The 12,305-nt window shown below is 45.1% G+C and overlaps 1 protein-coding gene across 2 annotated transcripts in view; it reads right to left on the reverse strand.

Moving 5' to 3' along the window:
• NGEF (neuronal guanine nucleotide exchange factor) overlaps positions 1-12,305 on the reverse strand; it is a 99,084-nt gene that overhangs the window by 36,057 nt on the left and 50,722 nt on the right. Inside the window, exon 1 of one of the 2 annotated variants that reach the window (XM_019739780.2) lies at positions 586-1,031. The exons of the other annotated variant lie outside the window; for it this stretch is intronic. Within the exon in view, the coding sequence (XP_019595339.1) occupies positions 586-692 (107 nt within the window). The 5' untranslated portion in view covers positions 693-1,031. Of the gene's footprint in view, positions 1-585; positions 1,032-12,305 lie in introns of those variants that run through there. 2 annotated transcript variants of the gene reach the window in all.

The raw sequence follows: 12,305 nt of genomic DNA on the forward strand, positions 1-12,305 counted from the left end.
CGGGACCGTCCAGGCCGAGCGGACGCCGCCCCTTTCAGCCAGAGGGGCCTCACAGGCCCTTTTTGTCACCGCACCAGGGCGCGACCGGGTGATTCATTCCCACACCAGCCCGCCCAAACCTTCATGTTTTCAGAGCTCGAGGGCAGGCGTTGGAAACTTGGCGCGCCCTGCCCACTCCGCGGCGCCACCCGGACGCCCCGACGGGTCCAGTGCCCAGGAGCCCAGCCCGCGCTGCGCCCCCCAGCGCAGTCCACGGTTACGTGGCCCTGGCCCCCTTCTGGCTCCGGTCCTGCCGTCCCAGTGCCTCACAGCATAGAGAGGGGACACCGAGCAGGACGCGCGCGCCCAGGGTGCCTAGGAGAGGGCATGGGAGGCGGCCAGGGACAGGGGTGTCGGCGGCCCTGGCAGGGAGGCACCCCAACCCCAGGCGGGTGCAGGCACTACGAGACCGTGGGTGAGAGTGGGGGGCGGCACAGCCCACGCGGCATAGGCCGCGGGGGTCGGCGTCCGCTGCCGGGGACAAAAGCTGGGGCCAGAGGCGCGCGGGGGCGGCGCGTAGGGGTCTGGACGGCCGCTAGTCCTCACCTGCCGAGCAGGTGTCCTGCCGCCGAGTAGCGCGCGTCGCTCTCCGAGGTGGAGCTGTCGTGGTCCACAGCGCAGGCTGCGCTGAAGGCTGCGGCCAGCAGCTCCATAGGGGCCAGCGGCCCGGCGGGCGCTGGGGCCGGGTCAGGGGCCTCGATGGGGGCCCGGAGCCGGGTCGGAGGCGACGAGCGGGCTGCGGAGCGGGGTCGCAATACGCGCGGCTTGAGCTAGAGCTGCCCGCCGCCGCTGCTGCCGAGCGCTCCCGCAGGCGGGCAAGCTGGCAGGCGGGCGGGTGCGCGCCTGGAGGCTCCCGCGGTTGCCACGGCAACGAGGTGGCGGGAGGGGCGCTGTGGCGGGGGCGAGGCCGGGCGGCAAAGGGGCGGAGAAGCCTGGGCTGGGCGCGACCCCGGGCAGCGGGTGCGGATCGTCGCCCGGGACCTCCCACCGGTTGGGGCGGGGCGGGGGAGTGGAGGGGAGGATGCGTGGGGGCCGGCGAGCTGTGCCCTTGGCTTCCCGCCCCCTCCTCGCTGCCTGGACTACACCGGCTCGCGTGGCGAACTTGGAAGTTGCGGGCGAGGTGACCCTTTGCCCTTGATGCTCTCGAACCTCTGCCTGATCATGCCCGCTCCCTCCCCCCTGCAGAGACTGGCCCGGGGACCCCCCCCCCCTGCTGCCCCAGGCACAGCCTCAGGGGAGTGCATTCCCCCTGGAGGTGCCTCTGTCTGAGGGAGTCCGAGGCAGAGCCGGGTCTTTGAGAGCCCCGGCACGTCCGCTCCCCACCCTGACCTGGGAGAGGGGCAGATCGAGGCATCTTCCGGGCGTGTCTGGCTGCCCTCAGCGACCCGCAGGCCCCGGTGGTCCGGGATGGGTATGGGGGAGCTACAGGAGAAACAAAGTGCCCCCAAACCTCCACCCGCTTTCCCGGTCCGGTCACATTGACTCTGGGAATCTGCACCTATGTGTTAGCTAGTTGAATCCGCTTGTGGATACAGAAAGCAAGCAAAAACCGGAGTCCAGTGAAGTGTGAGTGAGCCCCTGTGACGAGGAAATCCTGAGGGACTTTCACCCATCAAGACTAACTGGCCCGCTCCCCGGTGTCCTTTCCGAGGCCGGCCTGCCTGCTTTCCTTGATGGGCGCTGGTGACAGCGACTGTTTCTGTGGGCCAGGGTCAGTTCTAATGGCTAGGGACGGAGGGTGCCTTGGGTGGTGGAGGGTGGAAAATATTCCTCTGCATATTCCACCCACTTGTTTTTGGATGCGTATACTCCTGGTGGGCGGGGTTCAGTTACTAGTTAGTAGTTGACTTTAATAGGTTCCTTACCCAGCTGTTTAGAACAGTGTTAAAGGGAGAGTTGGGGCAGGAAAGGAAAGAAAACTGCTTGGGAGGGGGTGTTGCCTGGAAGGGAACTCCCCTCCTGACACCAGGGTTGCAGCCCTGTGGTCCCTGTCCCCTCCATCTCCCCAGTTCCCACTCTAGGAAAGGTGCTCAGGTGACCACAGTCCAGTTCCTATAGCTGCCACTTAGCCCTGGTTCCCCTCTAGGGGCCAGAATGGAGAGGCCTGGTCTCCTCTTGCCTGATATCCTCTTGCCCTTAAGGTCGCAGAGTATCTTCCTGACAACCTTCTGGTCTCCTCTTTCTCCAAGCCAAGCCCCTCCCTTCCTTGACTCATTCCATACGTGTTCAGACAGCCCACTCTATATATCTCTACACTGTCATCTGCTCACTGGCCATCTCCGCCCGGATGCCTCCTGAACACTCCACAGCGTGCTCACATCTCCCCACTGCCACCAGCAGCCAACCAGGAGGCCAGGCAGAAGGGGAGAGCTGGCCTCCACTTCTGTACCTGCTGCCACCCCACATGTCAGTGCCTCACTGAGCCCCCAAAGTCTTTTAAAGCAGTAGCCCCCTCGTTGGCATTTGGACCTCTCCCCACCCAGTTCATCGTCTCTGTCCCCTTTCTAACTATGGGTTTGCTTTGGTCTTAAAAACCTGCGTTGGCGTGCCGTCACCTGACGATGCGGGCCAGTCTCCTGGCACTGTGAGGGGGTCTTCACCAGGTGTCCCATTCCTTGCCAGCATCCTCAGGTTACTGTCCTCACCCGCTCCTCTGAGGCTTTGGTCTCACTACACACTTTTCCAGGCTCTGGGCTTTGGCAAAGACTGCTCCTTCTGCTAGGACTCTGTTCCCCTAGGCAAGTCTTCACTCTTGCAGGTCAAGGTGCATTAGGCCGTCCCGCCCAGGTCCTTTCCCCTGTGTAACCAGCAGCATTGCCTGGCACTGCAATTCTCTGTGAACAGGGCCATTCTTACACTAAGCTTTGGGCTCCCCCAGGGTGGGCGCCATGATGTCTTACTCATCTTTCATCAGGGTCCAAGGAAGAACAGGGAATGGGCATCGCTAGGGCCTACTGCTTTGCATGGTTTCACCACTCCTTACATTGAATGTAACATTAAATGAAGCTGTTACTTTCACACTTTGCTGCACCAAGGAGAAAGGATTAATATTTTTAAATCAAAATATTCAAGTGAAATTACATATATTAAGCTGAACATAATAAAACCTTCCAATTGAAAAATAATCTAAAAATATCCTCGTAATTATAAAATCAGTTTAGAAAGTCACAGTTCTGAAGGCATATAACCTTAAGCTAAATTCCCCATGTTCTATTTTTTATCATATTTAGTGCTTATTAGGCAAGCTATGACTAAAATCTCTACTTACTTGACATTTTGCTCATAGTATACTTTATTCACACAATAAAGACAAATATTTCAAATATACCTCGTTAGCACATGGTACGTGCTCCATAAGTATTTGTTAAGGAATTAATTGTATGTTTTTTAAAAAATATTTAGTGTTAAAAGGAACCAACAGTCCAAAAGGGAGTCACTTTTGCTAAGCTATCTCACCAAACCAAAACTTAATAACTAAACCTAATTGCAGTTTCAGCCTCTTTCAGGAGTGAAATTCTAAACCAATCAGTATGGAATTTCCTGGTCAGCACTAGTGAGGTAATAACCCACTTTTAACTTCTTAGTCCCACCCTCTTTTCTGCCTATAAAAACCCCTTTCATTTGGTACTACTCATCAGAGCACCATTCTACTTGCCCAATTCATTGAATCACTTAATAAAGCCAATTAGACCTTCATATTTACTCGGTTGAATTATATCCTTTAACAGTAGTTACTTTATATATTTTATCTAAAGATTGTTTAATTTTTTCTTTTGGGTTATAAAAGGTAAATGTTGGGAAAAATTTGATTCTTATTTGTATAGCTACCTCTGCCTTCAGGAGTCCTCATTTATGTTTATAAAATGTTACCTTACTCTGAGGGAGAATTGCTAGAAGCAGAGGGAAGTTTAGAAATAATCTGGTCCAATACTTTTATTTTACGAAAAAAAAGCAGCAGAACCAGAAGTTTAAAACGACAAGTCCAAGATCACATAGCTGCTAATAGAAGTATGTGCTAGTAATTCAAGACTGTGTTGTATGGGGAACTGCACATTTCTGTTTACTTATTCTAAATATTTTTAGAGTTACACTGTCACCAGACAATCAAATGTTAAAACACATTTGTATTCTTAAATCTAGTCGGGAAATGGCTTGGATTTTTTTTTTTCTTTTTTTGTGTGTAATGAGATAATCCTCAAATATATATGGGAAACTTCTAGAAACAGGTGCTTGGTAACATTTAATTAACTATCTTTTAAATCCATAAACACAGTTTATTTTTGTCACTCTCAAAAGAGTTTTTCAGTTGCTTTGAAAATCAACAAATTGAAACTGTGCCGGCAGCAATCAACACTAAATCCACAGAAGGCTACAGACTCAAGGGACAAATGGGTCCCCAAAAATCTAGGGAGAAAGGTAGGAAAAGGACAAGATATAGCTAGGCTTTCTTACTGAAGCTCCAAGAAACCCAGAAACCCATATTTAATAGATGCAAAGATTTTTCCACAAGACTTGCCAAAAGTAGATTGTTCTGTTGTGTGGTTAGAAGTATTTTACTGGAGAGGTGGAGATCTTTCCTTAGCTTTGATCATAAGGATAATTTATAAATGTGGGATTGTAACATATTATGGAAATAAGTGAAAAACACAATCATTTTAGTCTGTGTAATAAAGCATCAATCGTACCCAAAGAAAGGCCTGGCCTTTGCCCTGGTCTCCTGGGAAGTGATCTCTAAGTCATAGGAATGACCTATCTGATAAGCGTGTCTTTGCTTACCTGGAGGCCTGGAGCTACACCAGAATAGGTCCAGAGGGGCTGAAGACTGAGGTCAGCCACCTGGGTGGTCAACCAATTCTAGGTAATCAAGCTCCAATAAAAACTCTGGACACTAAGGCTCAGGTGAGCTTCCCTGGTTGGCAATATGGTCACACATTGTTGCTGGGGAATGTTAGTGCTGTCCACGGCCCCGTGGGGATAAGACAATTGGAAGCTCTGAGTAGAACTTTTCTGGACTCTGTCCTATGCATCTCTTCCCTTGGCTGATTTAAATCTGTAGCCTTTCGCCGTAATAAACTGTAACCTATAACCACGAATGTAAGCTCTCAGTGAGTTCTGCGTTCTTCACGTTAATTGTGGAAACTGAGGGTGGTCTTGGTGACCCCTGAACTCTGCAGCTGGTGTCAGAGTCAGGGTGGTCTTGTGAGCTGTCCCCTAACTTCACAAGCCTTCAGTCTGATTTAGAGTAGAGCAACCACATCCTGCTAACAATCTTCTTTTCCTTGACCTCTTTTTCTCTCGCTCAGTCTGCCCTATACATAGCTGCCAATCAATTTTCCTCAAACATATCTGATTCCACACATGTTATCTTAACTGACTTCCCAGTACCTTGCTGGTAAGTAATTCATTGCTAATGGAGTTAATGTGCAGTCCAGGCTGGGGTTGCCCAGATGAAAGCTGGGTCACCCCTGAGAGCTCCCATTGCCCTCCCTTTGCTCTGTTTGTATTTCCTGTTGAGATTTTGGGGGGCAGCTATGAAGATGTCATCTACCTCTGCATCCCCAGCACCCAGCACATCCAGGAATCATCAGGAAATAGATGGTGAATAAGTAAACACACAGAAGTTGGCAGCGGTTATGTTGACATTTCCTTGATTTCAGTCTTTCTTCTACAGGTATTGAATGTAGCCACACATTTCCTTGGTGTTACATCTTGCCCTTCTTTGGTCAGTGAAGACGTTTCTTTAACTGACCTCTTTGGAAACTAGCAGGCTTCTAGAGTTGGTGCCACAAGCTAGGGGGAGGTAGCTGTGACCTGTTGTGATGAGTCAAAAACCCCATTAAAACTGGACTCACTGTTTTGGTGAAGTGAGGAGTGTTTTCTTTTTGTTCTTTTTTGACATGGCTGCTATGGTGGATGGTTGGTTCAGTTTTGGTTAAATAGGGAAAAGCCGAGAGGGATGCAGAGATGCATAAAAACCTTTGTCTGGCTTAAGGAGATGTGCTAGCACTGGATAGGTTTAAATGATTATGGGAAGCATGCATTGAGATCTTAGGGCCGAATTGCTGAAGATTTCATATTGCTATCCTGAACACATTTTCAGAATCAAAAATAGGTGGCCACGCTTTGCTCCACTTTCAGGCGTGAGAGGCAGCCTGGGTGATGCTGCTTGGTTAGTGAGCTGTTAGAATCTCTAAAGCATTGTGATGGTTTATATCCTTAGCTATGTCCTTAAAAGGCTGGGACAAAGGGCGGCCATATCTTCAATTATGAGATGCAGATAATTGGATGGCCTTGATAGAAATGTATTTCTCAAAACAAGCTTCCCAAAATACTCACGGATAAGAGGCCATAATACTTGTGTGTTTATTTGAAACTGTGAAAAATGAAAGAGGGCCTGGGCTGTGGTTTCTTTGGAATATTCCTACCATATGGACGATGTCGTGGCCTTTTGACCAATAGGAGCATACAGAAACAAGGAGACCTAAGGAAAAATATTGTTATTTCCAAACTATGTTGAGGATAAAATTTGGAGCGAATGAGATAAGGAGTTGCTTGGACACACACAATTTACATTTTAGGTTGTGGTAATGGGGGTTCATATACTGTTATTTTGAACTCCAACTGCAAAGGAACGAATACCCCACTTCCTTCCACTTAGCTTTATTCATTTTAAATCACCTTATAAACTAAATAATTAGATCTAATTTAGTCCTATGTGTAGTGAGTCCTATAACGTATTATACAAAGAGAAATTGATCAAAATGGCGGCGTGAGGTGAGCCTCTGTAAAGTTCCCCTGGAATTTACAACAAATGGAACAACTATAACTCCACAAAGGACTCCCTGCACAGCGGACAGGCAAGAGGAAGAGGCCCACTACTGAATTCACCTAAAGGTGGGCAAATCGCGCGAGCGGGGGAGGAGGGAAGGGAGAAGTGCGGAGACAGAGTCATGTGGGCACAGGACGCAGACCTAGCTCAGGGCTCCGAGCTCGCTGCTTCCTGGAACCACCGCAGCTGCGGGAGAGGGAAGGACTCGGACTGCTATGGCTCTGCTTATGGCCCACAGGGCTGAGGGGACGGCATATAACACGGCTGAACCCAATGCTCATGGCAGAGACCTCGGAGAAAAGACTGAGGGAAGAAGGCTGAAAACAGTGGTTTAAGCCCTCACTGCCGAGCAGAGAACGGAAGCCTTAGGCACTGAGACTAGCTGCCCCCTCCCTACCCTCCCAGAGCTCGCCCTGCCCCCACCTGCCCCGTGCTAGATACGTAACAGTAGCAGTGTCAGATCAGAAGAACAGAATATTTGCAGTTCTGAGAACTGTGGACTGCAGACACAGATTCGCAGCCCAACCAGTTCCGGCAAAGGGGAGGGAGCTGTGGAAGCAGGACCAGCTGTGGTGGTGGTCGCTGCCATTGCTCTGGGCCACCTCTCACAACTCACCCCGCCCCTGACCACACCTATCTGGGCGGATCCCTGCAGGAGTAAACAGAACTGTTGAAACATACGGGCTCTGAATCTGGTGCAGGAAGAGCTTTGGAACATCAAAAGCTCTCCGCACATCCACACGGACACTGCGCCCTGTGACCCAGGCGAACTATTAACAGAGGAGATGCCCGTCTCCCAGGGAATCCCCCCATTGTGTGAGAAGCTGGAATAGTGCAGAAAAAACATAACACTACCATGTGTGAGAGAAAAAAGCTGCAGTCAGAGAGAAAATAAAACATCCTACCAACAAGTACTAGAAAACAAAAGAAAGACCTCCTCCTATCAACCTGTTGCAGAAGCCACTCCTGTAGATGTCTAGGAAGAGAAATAATAAATCAGTAATTGCCATGAATAACCAAGGCAACAAGATAGCTCAGAAAGAAAGTGAAAAGTCTCCAGAAAAGGAACTTAAAGATATGGAAATATGTGACTTAAATGACAGAAAATTCAAGATTGCAGTTCTGAAAAAAACTCAACAAGATGCAAGAAAACACAGATAGGCAGTTTAATGAATTCAGAAACACAATCAAAGAACAACATGAGCATTTTACAAAAGAGATTGAAATTTTGAAAAAGAACCAAATAGAATTTCTGGAGATTAAGAACTCAATAGAAGGAATTAAGAATGAAATAACCAGCTTAGGTAGTAGAGTTGACCAGATGGAAGAAAGAATCAGTGACATCGAAGATAGAAACCTAGAAATTACACAGATGGAAGAAGAAAGAGACTTGAGACTTAAAAGAAATGAAAGAACTCTACAAGAACTTTCTGACTCCATCAGAAAGAGCAATATAAGAATAATGGGCATACCAGAAGGAGAAGAAAGAGAGAAGGGAACAGAGAATATATTCAAACAAATTGTCGATGAGAACTTCCCAAACTTGTGGACAGAACTGGACCCTCGAATCCAAGAAGCAAATAGAACACCTAGTTACCTCAATCCCAACAGGCCTTCTCCAAGGCACATTGTATTGAAGCTGTCTAAAATCAACGACAAAGAAAGAATCCTCAAGGCAGCCAGGGAAAAGAAGACGGTAACTTACAAAGGAAAGCCCATTAGATTATCATCAGATTTTTCAGCAGAAACTCTACAAGCCAGGAGGGAGTGGAACCAAATATTCAAACTATTGAAAGAGAGAAATCATGAGCCAAGAATAATATATCCAGCAAAGATATCCTTTAGATATGAAGGAGGAATAAAGACCTTTCCAGACATACAGAAGCTGAGGGAATTTTCTAATACACGACCTGCACTACAAGAAATACTAAAGGAGGCTATTCGCCCACTATCAACAGGGACAATTTGTGGCAACCAAAACCTAAAAAGGGGGAGAGTAAAGGCCTGAACCGGAATATGGGAATGGAAAAAGTAAGCATGCTGAAAAAAATGGCATACTCTAAATATCAAACTTTCTTTTATATAAACTTAAGGGTAACCACTCAAAAAAAATCCAAAACTGAAATATATACTATAATAAAAGAAGAAACAGAGGGAAACATCATAGAATACCACCACACAGAAATAATAGACAACAACAAAAAGGCAAAGAAACAATGGAGACACAGCCTTACCAGAAAACTAAAGATAGAATGACAGGAAATCCTCACATATCAATAATCACCCTAAATGTAAATGGACTGAACTCACCAATAAAAAGGGACAGAGTAGCAGATTGGATCAAAAAACTAAACCCAACCATATGCTGTCTCCAAGAGACACATCTCAGCTACAAGGACAAGCATAGACTCAAAGTGAAAGGGTGGAAATTGACACTCCAAGCAAATGGTACCCAGAGAAAATCAGGTGTAGCCATAATGATATCAGATGAAACAGACTTCAGCATAAAAAAAGTAACAAGAGACAAAGATGGACATTTCATAATGGTAAAGGGACTATACAACAAGAAGACATAACAGTCATCAATATTTATGCCCCCAATCAGGGAGCACCGAAATATACCAAGCAACTACTAACAGAACTAAAGGGAGAAATTGACCAAAACACAATTATACTAGGGGACTTAAATACATCATTGACAGCTATGGATAGATCATCCAAACAGAAAATAAATAACGAAATAGCAGCCCTAAATGACACATTAGATGAAATGGACATAATTGACATATATAGAGCACTTCATCCTAAAACATCAGACTATACATTCTTTTCTAGTGTACATGGAACATTCTCAAGGATAGACCATATATTGGGACATAAAATCAGCCTCAGCAAATTTAAGAAGATTGAAATCATACCAAGCATATTCTCTGATCACAAGGCTTTGAAATTGGATATCAACTGCAAAAAGAAAGCAGGAAAAACACAAATACATGGAGATTAAACAACATACTTTTAAAGAATGACTGGGTCAAAGAAGAAATTAGAGGAGAGATCAAAAGATACATAGAAACAAATGACAATGAAAATACATCCTACCAAAATTTTTGGGATGCAGCGAAAGCAGTTTTAAGAGGGAAATTTATATCATTACAGGCCTATCTCAAGAAACAAGAAAAATCCCAAATAAATAACCTCATGTTACACCTTAAAGAACTAGAAAAAGAAGAACAAGTGAAACCCAAGGTCAGCAGAAGAAAGGAAATAACAAAATCAGAGCAGAACTAAATGAAATAGAGAACAAAAAGACAATAGAAAAAATTAATGTGACAAAGAGCTGGTTCTTTGAAAAGATTAACAAAATTGACAAACTCTTTGCTAGACTCACTAAGATAAAAAGAGAGAAGACACTAATTAACAAAGAGAAATTATTATTATTAATTATTATGACTATTACTACTGCTACTACTACTTCTACTATTTAGGAAGCCTGCATTTAGCCCTAAAATACATTCACTATTGTAATGGAGAATGTATTGCCTTAATCATTAATCAAATGTAGCAAAACTGTTTAAGGTATGAAATGAGAAAGAAAAAATTGTCTATTCATAAACTAAGTAGACTTGAAGGAATAGCATGTAATTAGCAAAATTAATAACTAGAAATTATTCACACATCGTTTCTTAAACATTGCAAATAACTGGATTTTAGAGTAGTATTTGCCATAACAAGAAGTAGTATAATAACTTTTCATCCATCAAAACAAACCCCTCACCCTTAACATCCAGAAGAAAGAATATTCTTTGTTGAGTCACCAGAACTAAGCGTTCAAGGATTTAGAGTCTCATAAAAAGACCAATATGTGTTTGGTAGAGATGGGTCCCTTCACGGGAGCTGTTAGAGACACGGAAGAGGCGTACCACTAAAGTGCCCATTCCGGGTCCTTGACTGCCCAGTGGAATCTTGATGAAAAAGTCTGTATTCCCAGGAATTCAAAGCTTTTGACTACTATTGATATTTCTATTTTGAAAGCTCTAGTAAGGGAACTGAGGATAGCAGCACAGAAATTAGCACCAAACAAATGAATGCTATCCTAAAGAGCAAGCATATTTCAAAAGCATATGAGATACACAGCCACCAAAGAGGTGTAAAAATGAACAGGCAGTTAGCCAAGGCTTGGAAATGGTCATTTGCCTTCTGGATGGACCACCCATATAAATCTGCAAATGTTCATACCTTTAGTGAAATGATTCTACTTTTAGGAAAGAATCCTAATTAACTGCAAGAATCCATGTGAAAAAATTAGCTACAAGAATGTTTATCATAGTGTTATTTATAATAGTGAAATATTTGGAGCTACCTGAATGTCCGATAATAGAAAATTGACTATTTAAATTATGACATAGCTCTAAAATGGAATTAAACATGATGTTTAAAATATTTAATAATCTGGAAAGATGTCCATAGTATATTGAATAGGCAAGTAGATTCCCAAACTGGATGGTAGTATGTCTTAGTTTGTTTATAAATAGATTTATTGAGATGGAATTTTAAGCACATGTATATATTTGAAAAAGGGCTGGAAGAATGATCACCAAAAACACTTCTCAATACCTGTACTTGATTAGTCAGAGTCTGAGGGAATTTTCCCCTTTTTACTCACATGTGTTTAAAATTTTTTCCACAATAAATGTGTCACTTATATAATAAGAGGGAAAAGTTACTTTAAAAAAAAACATCAGTCCCTTAATTGCACACATTTAGAGCGTGAGTTTAAAGCATTCACAAAACCAGAGGGAATTCTGATGAACTTGAAAACTTGAGCTGAGCTGTTTTGTGTTCTCGAGATTTACCTGGGGAAAAACCCTTCAATTCATTACATAAATCTATCTTTTCAAAAGCTCTTCAGTTTCCAAAGCATCACGAATTCCAATTTTACAGTAGATTACCTCTTGGCATCTCTAAAATTAAAGCACTTACTTGATATTCCAGTCTGCCTGGTTATAAAAACAATCCTTTCCCAGAAATTCCCCCTTTCCTTCCATAAATCGACATGTATGATTCCTAACCAGAGTGCATCTTCCTCTTCTATTGAAGTCATGGCCCCATCAAAGTCGCCATCAGAGAAGTCCCTGCCTCCCGTCAAAGGCAGGACTCCCCAACACCACAAGCCCTTCCCTGCTCCCCCACCCACATCCCATCTGTGCTGGCGCAAATGCCACCTCCTCTGTGAAGCCCACCCCCCACCCCATCCTGTAGCTGGTTGTACCTGCTCACTCTTAGGGTCTCCTATAACACTTCCCCACGGCTTCTCTTAAAGCTTGATCACTTTCTTAGAGAATTATTTCTCTGTCCTACTAGGCTGTGCATAGAGACAGGGCAGCCTGGTGGACGTTGCCCCCCTTGCTGTGTGGGCAGAGACCTTACACATCTTGGA

The sequence above is a fragment of the Rhinolophus sinicus genome, linkage group LG01, assembly GCF_036562045.2.
Source record: "Rhinolophus sinicus isolate RSC01 linkage group LG01, ASM3656204v1, whole genome shotgun sequence".
NCBI classification, from domain to species: domain Eukaryota; kingdom Metazoa; phylum Chordata; class Mammalia; order Chiroptera; family Rhinolophidae; genus Rhinolophus; species Rhinolophus sinicus.